Genomic DNA, 14,423 nt, shown 5'->3' with positions numbered 1-14,423 from the left:
ACTCAATACTAAGATTCTGTAACTAGAAAAAATTATCAATATATTCAGCATTTTAAAATACAAAAATAGAAATATTTGAAATCAGCTAGGCTGAGGCTGAACATTAACTGATTTTTTTTTTGGTTAAGATTCAAAGCTCACATATTCCTAGTGGGTACTCTTTAAAATCCAAAAACTTACTTAAATAACTTTCAGAACTACTTACTTTCTTCATTGTATTCATGCTCTAAGATAAAATATGGTTGGAAACTCATGGATCAAGAACACTCTATAAAACTTACTGAAAAACCTCAATATTATTTAAAAACATCTCTACTATCACACTCTAAAAAGATTTTTAATCTCCTGACTTAATGGGTATTTTGCTCATGCGAGCAACCCTGTCACATAATCCTCTTCACACATCCTCAATAATAAAAAAGTCCTAAAAGTTATCTGAAGGAGTTTAAAGACTCAAATTCTAATCCTTGTAACTTCAAAATAATTGTACATTCCATTAATTTCTGTAATTCAAGTAATATTTCCTATTGCACATCACAAGCTTAAGTCTCATATTTAAGAAAACTCTGCCTGTGTTTGTATGGAGATCTAGAGTTGTCCTATGCATTCAAAGATATTATTGACAGTGTCAGATTGGGCCTGGAAAACAGACAATGGAAATCTTAATCTTTAACCCCACTGTACACATGTGGAAAGTAACTGGACTTTTAATTTAAAAATATCTAAAATATAGTCATATTGTACTCTGCTTTTATCATTAGACATACACAAATCCAAAACATAACTTTTTCAAATAACTTTTGCCATGGTTTACATACCAAAGTATGTCTTATGTTATCATATTCAAGTTTTTAACAATTCATAATATTCTGCACTGCCTTAACAAGGGCAACAAGGTTTGCAAAATAACATTATTACAATTAACATGAATCAATGTGGACTTAAGAGTTAAAAGATTTTTTTCAAAAGTTTTATTTAGTAATTAGCTCATTCTCAGGTGAAAATTAGTAATGTTAATGTCTCTACTCTTCCCTTCCCAGGTAAATATACCTGCTCACAATAATTTCAGTGTCTGAAATCAAGAATTTGTGACCAAAAGGCTAAGATGAAGAAAAATAAACCACACAGATGTTTCTTACCCCATACCACTGCAAATATTTTAAATGCATAGGAATACAACAAACTCAAAAGAAAAAAAATAGTGTTTTATTAACTACCACACTGTTATAATACACTTTAAACGTACAATAAGGTAGCCTTTAAATTTGAGGTGGTCTTAAGAATAACAAATGAACAGAATTCCAAATTTTTGAAATAGGTGAACTGCTGTAGTTATAGGTATACATTTAGGAAAATTGTATAGCTTTTACAAGACCAGCAATGAAACTTTATTTTGTACATTTTTTTAATAATTGAAAATATAAACAATAATTAAAAAATAAAAGAAAATACAGCATAATAAAAAACATACATTTCTCAATTAAATGTACTGGATACATATAAATTTAAAGGGAAGAAGCAAAAAAGGAAAATGGTTGATATTTAAGTGCAGACTGACTACCTAGACAAAAAAAAAAAAGACTTAAAAAAATATCATAAACCTCTAGTTTTCTATGACTAATATCCATATGGTTGGAGTATCGTCACTATGGAAGTGATTTTGTTATGTTTGCATATGTTATACTTTACTGGTAATTTACATGATGGCTTTTAAGGCCCTGGCAGACATATGGTTTTTGGAAACAAGATTGGATTTAAAAAAAAAAAAAAAAGAAAAAAAATCACTGCTAAGACGCAATACACCTTATTTTTTTGGTCCTCCAATATTCAAGAAAAGGGATAATTCACTGTAACATTTTCTTACCACCCAAATGCCTCAACCTATACATTTTAAACTTTTTTTTTTAAACATTGGTTATATTGCCCAACTTCATTATTGAAAGAATATTAACAAGACATTATTTTGGCAAATTAAATCTTAAACATGGCTTTTCAACAGGATTTAAAAGGTGACTATCCCTAGAGTTCCATGTTAAAATGTAGTTTTCAAAATCTTACAAGAGTAATGCTTAAAATATTGTACATAGTTAACCTAATTAAAATAATTAGCTTCAAAATGACAAATTGATAAGCTAAGTAAAGCCTACACTATGTAACATTTGCTTGGAAACTTGATTTGTCAGTTATGCATAATAAAAATTCCAGTCATCAAGAAAATTACAAAAATTTTTTTTATCATAACATGATTTCTTTCACCCACCAACTTTTTTTTTTATCTTACAATAGATAAATACCAACATGTTCTCATTTTTACACTAAACCACACAGGATTGATGCATTTGGTTAGACTACCATTCTCATTGTTAAATTCAATTTTCTCTTTATATAACTTGGTAAAATTTCATTTCTTCTAGATTCCAAAAGTACCTACAAAACCCATGCAATTTTACCATTTTTAATATACTATGGAATATCATACAAAGTAAGGCATTTCAGTGTCATGTATAACCAAGTTACTGTCAATCCAAAAATTTTTGCACATCAATAAAAAGATATCTAAGAACTTAGGAACAATATTCTTCTCACTACTGTATAAAAATAACCACAATGAATAAGTATTTGTGTAATATTTACTCCATTGTCTCATTTCCAGAAACTGTGACAAGCTGTAAAGGTATTTCAGTGTTGGTAAGGATATCTTGATTGCTGGTGGTGGAAGTATTAACAGTTCCTATCCCTGAAACAGAACCTTGTTGAATATTTGCAAGGATAAGTGTTGTTCCTCCTGCAGTAATCAAAGTATCATCTCGTGCAGCTTCCACAGATGCCAGCACTGTACTGCTAGAGTGAATACCTTTTTTATTCTGATGGGTTTTAATATGTTTGGCAAGATGGTCACTTCTCATAAAGCGTTTTGAACATTCTGGACAAACAAATTTCTTCTCACCTGTGGGGGAAAAAAAATTTAAGTTACTTAGTTTTTTAAATTCAACATTAATAGATTGATCATTTGCTGAAAAAGAAAGAAAGCCAACACTGACAGGGACAGGAAGCAGAGTTCAGTTAAAACTGTATTTAGTTTCATGAGCTGCCCTTGCAAGATTTCTCTGAGTATTTTTCCTCAAAATAAATCTATCATCTCTACTCTTCAATGAGAGGCAATCTTCAAACATTACAGATGGATACTCAGATGAGACTTTAATAGTTCAACTATGCCAACAGTTTGTTTTGAAACCTGTTACAAATACCATCCAGCTAAAAAATGACTATCTGTAACATATTTCTTTAAAGAGTACACTGTTTTAAGCTATATTTAAGATATTCTTAACATGTCCTATCCATGATACTAAACCTTCAACTCTTAAATGTGAATTCCAGTAACTACACAGACTACTTCTAGATTAAAGCAAAAACACAAGCTTGAGGTCCAATAAGACTGAGTAATCCCAGGAATAATGGAGATGGCTACATGACTTGATTTTAGCTGGAAGAGTCAAGAGCAAGCCTAACATATCATTATGTCAAAGTTAATTTAAGATCCTGGTGCCTAAATTTATTTCCCAGAATGAATAAAATAGGTTTTTTAAATATAAAAGACAGACAAATTTTATTGTCAAAGACCTACTATGCAAGAGAATTACTGGAAGATAAAGCAAAAGGTCAATTTAAAGAGAATCCAGAGAGAAATAAATCAATAAACAAATCTTATATTTTGTTTTCTTCAAAATTCTTACCTATCTTGGTCCAGCATCTCCACCCTACGTAGGTCCTCACCAGACTTCACACCTGAACTATGCGCCAATGACACTCTGGAGTTACTCCCTCTTCAACCCAATATATCAGTGTCAGACAAATCTTCCTTAATACTAACTTGTACTGCAGTATAAAATTCCACCATTATACTAAGGGGTATGCAACAGTAACCTGCAGATAACTAAATAGTTTAAGTTGAAATTCTCTACTGCTTCATAGTTTAAGTAGTTTAAGTTGAAATTCTCTACTACTGGGGTGCCTGGGTGGCTCAGTCATGATCTCAGGATCCTGGGACTGAGCCTCACCTCGGGCTCTCTGCTCAGCCTGCTTCTCCCTCTCCCTCTGCTGCTTCTCTGCTTGTATTTGCTCTCTCTCAAATAAATAAAATCTTTAAAAGAAATTAACTAATTCTCTACTGCCTAACGGAAGAGGACCTCTCTGTGGCACAATCCTAATTCTTTAACAGAAATGCAAGAGACAGAATCTCATCTTCATGTGGCAAATGGTCTCTCTCTCACCTCTTCTATTCACATACTACTCTCTTCTTCTAAAGCATTTCCCAACATTTCTCTTGGAATTAATCCTGAGAGATGTCCCATGGAAAATGGCACAACCACCACAGGAGGCTGGGAAATGCTACACATACATACTGCATCTCCCCGACGTTGGAGATGCACAGTCTTGTTAACGTTCAATTAAAGGTCCTAATGGGAGCTGCCTTGAAGTTCCTTGTAGTAACTGTTTAACCAAGTGTTTCTCACATTTATTTGATCAGACCTTTTTTCCCCTTTTACATTACTCCTTTTTATATCCTGATGAAATTCCACCACAGAGGAAAATTCTGTTATCAGGCCATCTTAAGGTCTACTATCCCAGCCCACTGTCCATTTATGTCTTATCATCCCAAGCACTAATGACTTCTGCCTCTGAGCATACTCTACTTTCTTACATTGTTACAGTTTCAAAGAGGTTAATAAGCTCATCCGTATACATACCTGACAAGTGAGACATAAAATACTATGAAGTATTAATACATACCTCATAGGTTATTTTATATATTTAAACACAATGTAGGAGATGTGAAAGCAGAGACAGTTTATCTCCCGAATCTAACAGAGAACCTGGATTTGAATCCAGATCTAGAAGACTTCAAAACCGACACTGTCTTTCATTTCACCATGCTTTTTCCTTCTAAGCTCTCTAGAGACTACAAATAGATATTTTTCAATTCTTCAGTGTTGAGCACAGATTGTTCAAACACCTTGACCATTATATGGTAGCAGGAGGAAAGCATCTCTAAGATACATTAAGTTAGGATTTAGTTGGGTCACTCTAGGCTCATTTCACATAATCACACAATACTGTGTGGAAACAAATGAAGAGAGTCTTTCCATCAATAATGCCTTAATTATTCCTCAATGAAATGTTTTTTGCTTATCTCACAGATATTAAAAGATGAAATGCTTGAATTTATCAGAAAAAATGAATTATTCTTGTAGTACTGAGGAACAAGAATAAGAAAAATCAAAAGTAAAGGAGACAACTAATTTAAAATGTTAACATAGGGGTGCCTGGGTGGCATAGTTGGCTAAGTGGCCAATTCTTGGTTTCCGCTTAGGTTATGATTTCAGGGTTGTGAGATCACTTTGCATCTGGCTCTGAGCTCAGCAAAGAAGAGTCGGCTTAAGACATTCTCTCCCTCTGCCCCTCCCTACCCCCTGGACTCTCTCACTCTAAAAGAAAATAATTAATCTTTAAAATGTTAACCTAACAAATAAGAATAGCATAAATGTCCCCTAAGACATTAAACAATGTTAAAGCAAAACAAAAAAAAAGCTAACTAAAAAAAAGGAGGGGGGGTGGGATGTTAAAAGCTAACCAAAGCCCACATAAAATAAAATGTTATTTTACAAGAGAAGCCATATTGGCTTATTGGGAATTATTATTTTTAAATTGGTGTTACTTAAGATAACAATTGGACGTAACCAGTCATATTTTAAAAGATCCAGATTAGTAAGGTATGCTAAGAAAAAAAAAAAAACCTTCAAGGTAGTATGTAGCCTTATCATTTATTTTTGTCCGTTAGAAGTAAATATTAGTAACCTGTATGTGTTCTTCTGTGCCTCTGTAATTCATCACTTCGAGTAAATCTTTTACCACAGAACATCCAGTTACAAACAAAAGGGCGCTCCCCAGAATGCCAACGCAGATGAGCTCTCAGATGTGAGGTCTTCCCATAGACTTTACCACATCCTGGTATATGACAAATGTGTTGCTTCTTTTTCCCAAGATTGGTACCTCTAAAAAACACACAAGAATAATATATACTTCTATGAAAATATTCGAATAAACATTACCACGTATATCATTACAACCCTGTGTTGAATATAGAAGACATTATCACCATGAGGTCAATCAGAAACCAAGACCATTTAAAATCAATTTAAATAAAATGTATGTCTCAAACATGTAAGTATTGCTTATTACTTTTACTTCAGAATTAATGTGATTGCTGTCCAAATGTAAATATGCTCAAGAATTACATAATTTAAAAGGACATTTCATAAAGAATGTATAAATAAAGCTATTTGTTATTCGGTCAGAACCATTCACAAATTCGATGCATAGGCCCAATACACATTAAGTTAGCTGTATAAGAAACTAAATGGTCTATTCAAAGTCATGATGTCAGCTAATTTAAAAATCAAAAACCAAGAAATGACTGCATAATAACAGGTACAATTAAAAAACAGATAAGCACCTTAAGCGGACTTTAAATTAAAATGACTTAAGCATATTTATTCATTTATTTGTACAGCCATACCCTTAAGTATACACTGACCTGGAGACAAATCAAAGGAAAAAAATCTAGACAAAGCTATTATCTCAGCTCCTTTAGCACTATATGAAATAAATATAAATCAAAATTATCTTTACAGTTAGAATTCTCTTCATATTAACCATGCAAAAATACCCCAAACTATATACATCAGAGATATAATAAAATACAGTTCTCCACAGCGCAAAATTTGACATTTGTTACATTTTAGTATTTGATACCAAGAATAAGGTTTGGGAGATATGTGCTTAGATGAATGAACTCAGTATTTTAGGCTAAGCAAGAAGAAAACTTTTTTGATTCCAGAACTGATATTCAAATGGTATTAAACACTATAGAAAATGTTATTATTCAAGCTATAAAAAAAAAAGAAAAATTAGGCTAGTTACTGAATAAAAAATAAATGAGTTTATAAAAAACATGACACTTTAGACTCACTGTCAAAATCATAAAAACTCTGCAATGTTTCTCAGAGATTAAAAAAAAGTACATTTAAGACCCCCAACTTCCCCTCCTCCCCCAATCTCACAGTATAGGTATAGCCTGTAAACTTTCCTTAAGCCTGCAAATCCTCCTTTATATATTATACCTATTGTTTTTCAAATTTTACTGGAAAAATGCATATTTCCCCACATTTATATTTTAATGTACTCACACTCAGTAGCATGTGAAATTGCCATAGGACAAACAGTGCTAAACGGTGCAGTGCTGGCTGTTAGATGCCATAGGTGTTCTGAACAGGGAGACATCAATGTGGGCTCCAGTAGTTAGAGAAGGCTTCGTGGAAGAGGTGGGTAGGATTTAGATAGAAAGGAGGGAAGGCATTCCAGGCAGAGGAATAGCATAAGTAAAGACAAGGAGGAGTCATGCTGTTGTCTTAAGGGCAAGGACGTCATAATCTAACACAATTCTAGTTCCTGCTCCAGTCCACCCCCAATTTCTACAACTCTCTTCCAAGAGCTGAGTTGAGTGAAACAGGTTTTTCTGGCTCACCTGCAATGCCAAAGTATTAACCAAAGCCAGTATTTCCATTTAATTTAGCTTTTAAAAATTTATTTTATTCTTAAACAGCCCTAAGAAAAAGCAATGTTTGTGATTATTGGTGTACAAACCAATTTTACACATTGTGTTCACCATAGCAATTTCACAGAGAACCCAATTCAGTTCACTTGTACTCATGATTTTCCTATATGCTAATAAGCATACCACTCAAGTGAATTGATGTGCTTTTATAAACTCGAAAGTGCTATTTTACTAACTTAGCAAAATTTAGCTTGAGAGCACTAACAAAGCACAAGACTGTAACAAATTACAGTAACGAATCTGGGTTCTCAAAGAACCAAAAAGCCCGGGAAAGATATTTTCAATTGAATTATGAGAAAACAAGAAATACTATTTGAAAATGGGACAGGCATCAAGGAAAAAAAAATGGGGACAAGGATGCACACAAATATATGTAGTTAAGTGAAAAGCTCAATACCTGGGTCCAAGTTTCTGTTTAAAAAGGAAATTTTATTCAAGATCTAGATATGCTAGATATGGATTTATGGCATATGAAATGAAGGAAGAGAACTTTCTCAACAAATAAAACAGTAATAAAAGATTTAGCCATAAGTTTTCTTCTTGATTCACATAATCAGACCACTAATACCTCTTACACAACCTAGAAAAAACTATTTTAAGTTTCTATTCCTGATTGCCTAAACTTAAACAATGCCAAGGCAGAGTGACACAGAATAAGTAAAGCTAAATTCTCAGTATGAAAATTAAGAAAAGTTAAGTACATCAAGTACTTTCTTTTGTTTGGGATGGGAGAAATGAGACATCAACTGAAATGCTGACAGAAGAAAAATTTTAAAATATGGATTGATGTTTAATCCACACAAAACCAACATAACAATAATGCTTTTATAATTTATTTTACTTTATTAAAATTATTTGTCTCTCCCACTAGAGTAAAAAGTTTCTGAAGGCTGGTTCTGCTTAATAAATATTGGTTAAATGCCCAGATGAATACAATTTTTAAATATTTAACTATCTTTTATACCTTGCTCAAGAGGTAAACAAAATTTTGTTCTCTAAAGATGCCACTTTATACATATATACACACACATATACACACATATAGAAAGAATATAGGTGAGGGGGGAAAATTTTTAAATTTTAAAGCATTGCCTATTTTTTTTAATTTTTTTTAATTTTTAAAGCACTGCCTATTTTCACCTTTGTTGAACACTTTGGAATATTCTGGATTTACTATATGGTATGCTTCTATTAATTAGAAGCAGCAACTGTCAATGATACAACTGTGCCTATCACATATATGTTAACTGAAGTTTGTTCAAATGAGCTCTAAGAAATAATATAGTTTTTTCTTAAGAACTTCAGCTTTGACTGAAAAAAAATAAATTTTTTAAAAAACAAACTCCTCAAAGTTCTAGAAAAAATAAAAGTTAAGTCTTTTTTGGTAAGGTATTTCATAAAGACCGACCAACCAAAAATTCTGTGCATAAAACAAAGTTTGCAAACTTTTAAGTGGTGGAACTCTTCTTTTACTTGTGTTAATGCATTAAGCAAACCACTGACAAAGTTGAAAGGCAATGTAAAACTAGGAAAAAATATCTGCATATATGACAGTTAAACACACAAATTGTTAACAGATTCACAAAAGACAATTCACAAAGGAAATTTTAAAATGGTAAAATAATATATCAAAAAATGAATCTCACAACATAACAAAAATAAATGAAACAATAATGAGGAATTATTTTTCATCTGTCAGCCCTAAAAAGCTATTAAAAAAATGTGAACTTCACTGTTGGCAAGGGTGTGGAAAAGCAGATGCTTTCATACACCACTGGTAGGAGTATAACTTGATACAGATCCAACAATTTCATGTCTGTCAACTTACACTGATGAAGTAATCAGAAAAATGCGCAAAAACGTATGTGTAAGGATTGGAATGACAATAATAAACTCAAAAAAGATGTTAAATTCTTATGCATCCATACAATAGCATAACAGCCACTAAAAAATTGATACAGACTCTATATAGACTTGGAAATATGGTCACAAAAATTTCCAAAATAAGAGCAGACACATACAACAGTAAGAATAAGATGATTCCACTTTAAAAGATACGTAAAGTCTGGAAGAATACATACAAAAATGTTATAATGGTTATCTGGTTGTGGGATTAGAAGTTTGGTATTCTTCTAATATTATTCTGTATTTCTGAATTTTTATGAGCATGTATTAGTTGAATAAACACAAATCTAAAGGATTTTCATTTTCAAGAAAATGAGTAAGTAAAACATAGGCCAAACCTTGACCCTTAGATTTGACTTTCATGAATAATTTATCTTAAAAGTTCCTCTAAAAATGAGAATAAATTTCAGAAACATTACCAGAATTCCGTATTTAAATTGATCAAAACATTTCAAAGAATAAATAATGTTTCAAACAATTAAATAATTACCATTAAATACAAATACCTAAGGATCAGATGCAAAAGCAAATCTGCTTGTGAGGCAGTAAGTACAGTAGAGTGGTTAAGGCTCTGGAGTAAGACTGGGCCCAAATCCCACTTGCATGTTGCTCGTAAGAGTCATTCAATCTCTTTGTGCCTCACTTATGAGACTGTCCAAAAACTCTCAATGTTAGCAGTTATTAGTCATTATTACCATCATTGCGAATGGGCTGGCCAGCGTGCAAATCAACCAATAGCACCAACTCAAAGGCAGATAGAAAGGCTCTATTTCTATCAGATCAAGCTCATTAACCAATTTAATAGTATATTTTGTCTACTTCAACAGTGCATTTCTTGGAGGGACATGTTAAGGCTTTTCACTATGACTGGGAGGATTTGATCAGTATGTCTTTAGAGTTCTAGCAGTTCCTGCTCTATGTATTTCAAAGTTATGGTGAAAACTGTATTATTAAAAAAAAACCTGCCCCTATTTGTCCATTTGATGATTTTCACCGTAATCCTTCATTGCCTAATAGTAACATTGCTATCCAAGTCTTATTAACATTTGCCTAATAAATCTTTTCCCATCCCTTTATCTTCAACATTCCTGTGCCAATTTATTTGAGATGTTCCTTAAAAATCAACATAAGGCTGGATTTTATGTTTTTTAAATATGATCTGAGTTTCAAGTCCTTAATTATTAAGCTTAACCCATCCATTCACATTTCATAAAATCAGTGATCTGTTTTTAGTTTTTCCTGTCATGTTATTCTCTTAACGTTTATTTTTTTTAAAGCCCTGAATTAAAATACTACAGTTCCACTTTTTTAAAAAATTCCATCATTAAGGCTTATTGTTCATTTCTGTTGAAAATAGAAAATGTTTATGCTTATCAACTATTTCTGAACTTCTTATTTTTATATAATTGCTATTCTCAAGCTAAAAATCAACTTTTTATCTGTATTTAGGCAAATCTCATTGCTGGTTTGCAAATAGGCTAATTTCTGATATGGGTCTATTAAATGGCATCTGTTACTTTTTTTTTTAAGGCAAATTAAGAAACTTTAGTGTTTAAAAAGGCATTTAGATCTGAAAATTCTATCTTATATTTTTGTTCTCTAACTTTTCCTGCCACACTCATACAGACATACACACAAAATGATCATGTAATGAATAATTTCTCATAACTGATACAGCATGCAGTATTTCAAAAATTAGGATGATGGTATTAGCAGCCTTAAAAAAAAAAAAAGTATGTTTCATGTGTGCATACCTCCCACCACCTTCTTTACAGTTGGGACAGGTGCAAGCTACCCTCCGAAGTCTTTTTCCTTCTTGATGTTGTTGGTCCCCTTCTTCATCTACCACCTGTACTCTTAAGTGTGTTAAATCATTGGTATTCAATGTAGAATCGCCACTGAGCTGCCACTCTTCAGGATCAGGTTCTTCTTCCTTGATCCTAATATCTAAAGAAAAAAGCAAATACAGATGAGAAGCAGCCCACTGGCCCAAAAAGCATGAGAACTGAGCCTCTCTAAGGTAAAGTGAATATTATGTAAAAGTCAAAACTTATGTTTGTGGAACATAACCATTGGTCTTTATTGTGACTTATTCTTATAAAACAATTTCTCTTTTATTCTAAATACCAAAGAATTCAGCCAAAAAGGAAATGAAGCAAGCATGAAAGCTTGCTTTTTAAAAAATTAAGGAAAACAATTTTTTTTTTTTTTTAGCAAGCTGAGTCATAAGGAATCTGAAACTTCCAACGAGTCAATAAATCCAACAGTTAATGCAGATTGGAACAAATTCTAATGCCTTATACTTCTTTTTCATAACCTGTATTAATCAATCATCCCTATCTATAGGTACTATGTAAATGCAAAAGAAGGGATCATTCACTTGAATCTGTTACAAGTTTAAGCTTTAAATTAAGTCAATTATTGGGATCCCTGGGTGGCGCAGCGGTTTGGCGCCTGCCTTTGGCCCAGGGCGCGATTCTGGAGACCCGGATCGAATCCCATATCGGGCTCCCGGTGCATGGAGTCTGCTTCTCCCTCTGCCTATGTCTCTGCCTCTCTCTCTTTCTCTCTCTGTGACTATCATAAATAAATAAAAATTTAAAAAAAAATAAAAAATAAATTAAGTCAATTATTACTAAAATATCTATAGTAGACATAATATCACTGTGGAAGAGGGTACAGAAATTTGAGACAGTTTGTTTTCAGGGAGTTATATTACAAACCAGACTGGGAAGCAAAAATGAGGATGCAATGGTAAGGAAGAGTGGACATGGCAGGAAGTTATGTCATTTGTTTATATCAGTAATATTACAATATAATTTTCTATGTGAAACTAAGAGGTTTTTTCATCTCAGAAAACTTTTTTAAAGAAACAATACAGGATTTAGAACAAATCACTGAATATAACCATCTTTGGTAAAACAAAGTCTTGCAGATTTTTATTTTGATTAATGTAAACTAAAAATCTTACCAGAAACTTTATTATTTTAGGTCTATATTAGTCACCAATAAGTGAAGTAAAAATAGTCTTTAAAAAAAATGTGTCCAGTAAGTTCTGAATTTAAACTAATAAAAATTAGAATATATAACCAACAATTTAAAAAAAATGCCTCAAAAAAATAAAAATAAGAAAATTTAAAAATGCCTCAAAAAGTTTAAAACTAGTTTATCAGAATAACTGCAACTAAGAATCAGGGAGAAAAGGAAGAAGAGAGATCAGTCTGGCCTGGACAACAGGGTAGATAGTGGTACCATTCACTAAGACAAGAAATACTGGAGAAGGCCTAAGTAGAGGGAAAGAAGGAAAATTAATGGGTTCAAGACCATGGAGTCTGAACTGCTAATGAGACATACAAGTAAAGAAGTTGGACCTACAGCTCTGGAGCTCAAAAAAAGAAGTGCTAGAGATAAAGAAATTATCAATACAAGAGTGCTGGGTGGTTCAGTTGGTGAAGTGTCTAACTCTTGGTTTTGGCTCAGATCATGATTTCAGGGTTGTGAAACTGAGCCCTGCATCAGGCTCCACGCTCAGCAGGGAGTCTGTTTAAGATTCTCTTCCCCTCTTCCTTTGCCCCTCCCCTTGATCACATGCACTGGCCCCCTCTAAAATAAGTTAATTTAAGAAAAAAAAAATCTCAGTGATGGAGTTCATCCAGAGAAGTAGGTTAGATCACTTCAGAATTATAAATAGGATGAGAAAAGAAAATAGCAGATGAGGAGGAATCTGCAAAGGAAATTAGTATCCAGGAAATGTGCTACATCAAAGAAAGGAAAGAATGTGTTTCAAGAAAGAAAGGAAGTAGTCAACATCAAATACTGCAGATGAAGAAACTAAGAACATAGGCAAGAAGTAAGAAAGTGTTTAATAATAAATACAGTTAAGTTTTTCAAGAAGTCTGGTTTGAGGACAGCCCGGGTGGCTCAGCGGTTTAGCATTGCCTTTACCCCAGGGCCTGATCCTGGAGATCCAGGATCGAGTCCCAAGTCAGGCTCCCTGCATGGAGCCTGCTTCTCCCTCTGCCTGTGTCTCTACCTCTTTCTCTTTCTCTCTGTGTCTCTCATGAATAAATACATAAAATCTTTAAAAAAAAAAAAAAAAACATGAACATGTTTAAATGCTTAGGAGAAAGAGCCACTACAGAGAGGTTGAAAACACAGGACTGAAATTCCTAAAAAGTGGGGAGGGGATGATGAGCCACTGCACTTACAGGTTTAGCTGATGGAGCACAGCCACAATTCCCTCTATTACATGAGGTAAGAAAAGATACAAGCACATTCATTCATCCAGTATATAATTAGCTACTATATGCCATGAACTAACTATGCTAGTCTCCAGACCCAAAGAAAATTCAATGGCCAGAAATTAAGAGAAAATTGGTTTCTCACTCTTTAGTCTAACTCTCATCCTTTCACTATGTATAAAGCTCCTCCAAATACACAACATAAATGAGTACTGACCTTTGTTCCTTTATAATCAGATGTCCATTTGCATCACTAAGACAAAATATTTAAGTACCTGCAAAAATATCGCACAGTACTAGCTTTATGAGTTAAATAAAAGACACAGTATAAGGATATCACATATCCAGAGTTGGATATGTTTGAAGTCTAAAAAATGAGGAATTCTATCAGATGTTTTTAAAGCTGCTCATCTTACATTATTTGTGATAAGACAGCAGGTAAAAAGGAGGACAAATACAGATATCAAGAATGGATAAGGAGTCTAGAGAGACAAAAGAAAGATTTACAGACAACACAGAACCAAAAAAAGCAACTGATGAGAGAGGGCAATGAAATGCAACTTGACTGAGGAGATGAAGGTAATATAGCACATTCCTGCTCC

At 33.0% G+C, this 14,423-nt stretch overlaps 1 protein-coding gene across 2 annotated transcripts in view; it reads right to left on the bottom strand.

Annotated features, from left to right (window-relative positions):
* Positions 1–1,184: 1,184 nt before the first annotated feature.
* The window catches only part of SP3 (Sp3 transcription factor), a 56,359-nt gene continuing 43,120 nt past the window's right edge, over positions 1,185–14,423 (bottom strand). For both annotated transcript variants that reach the window (XM_055308121.1, XM_055308122.1), the window contains 3 exons: positions 11,335–11,527; positions 5,857–6,053; positions 1,185–2,947 (listed from right to left, as the gene is read on the bottom strand). In XM_055308121.1, the coding sequence (XP_055164096.1) occupies positions 2,631–2,947; positions 5,857–6,053; positions 11,335–11,527 (707 nt within the window). In that variant the 3' untranslated portion in view covers positions 1,185–2,630. The remainder of the gene's footprint in view (positions 2,948–5,856; positions 6,054–11,334; positions 11,528–14,423) is intronic.

This window comes from Nyctereutes procyonoides, unplaced genomic scaffold, assembly GCF_905146905.1.
Source record: "Nyctereutes procyonoides isolate TBG_1078 unplaced genomic scaffold, NYPRO_anot_genome, whole genome shotgun sequence".
Lineage (NCBI taxonomy): Eukaryota > Metazoa > Chordata > Mammalia > Carnivora > Canidae > Nyctereutes > Nyctereutes procyonoides.
This window is presented reverse-complemented; position numbering and strand designations above follow the sequence as displayed.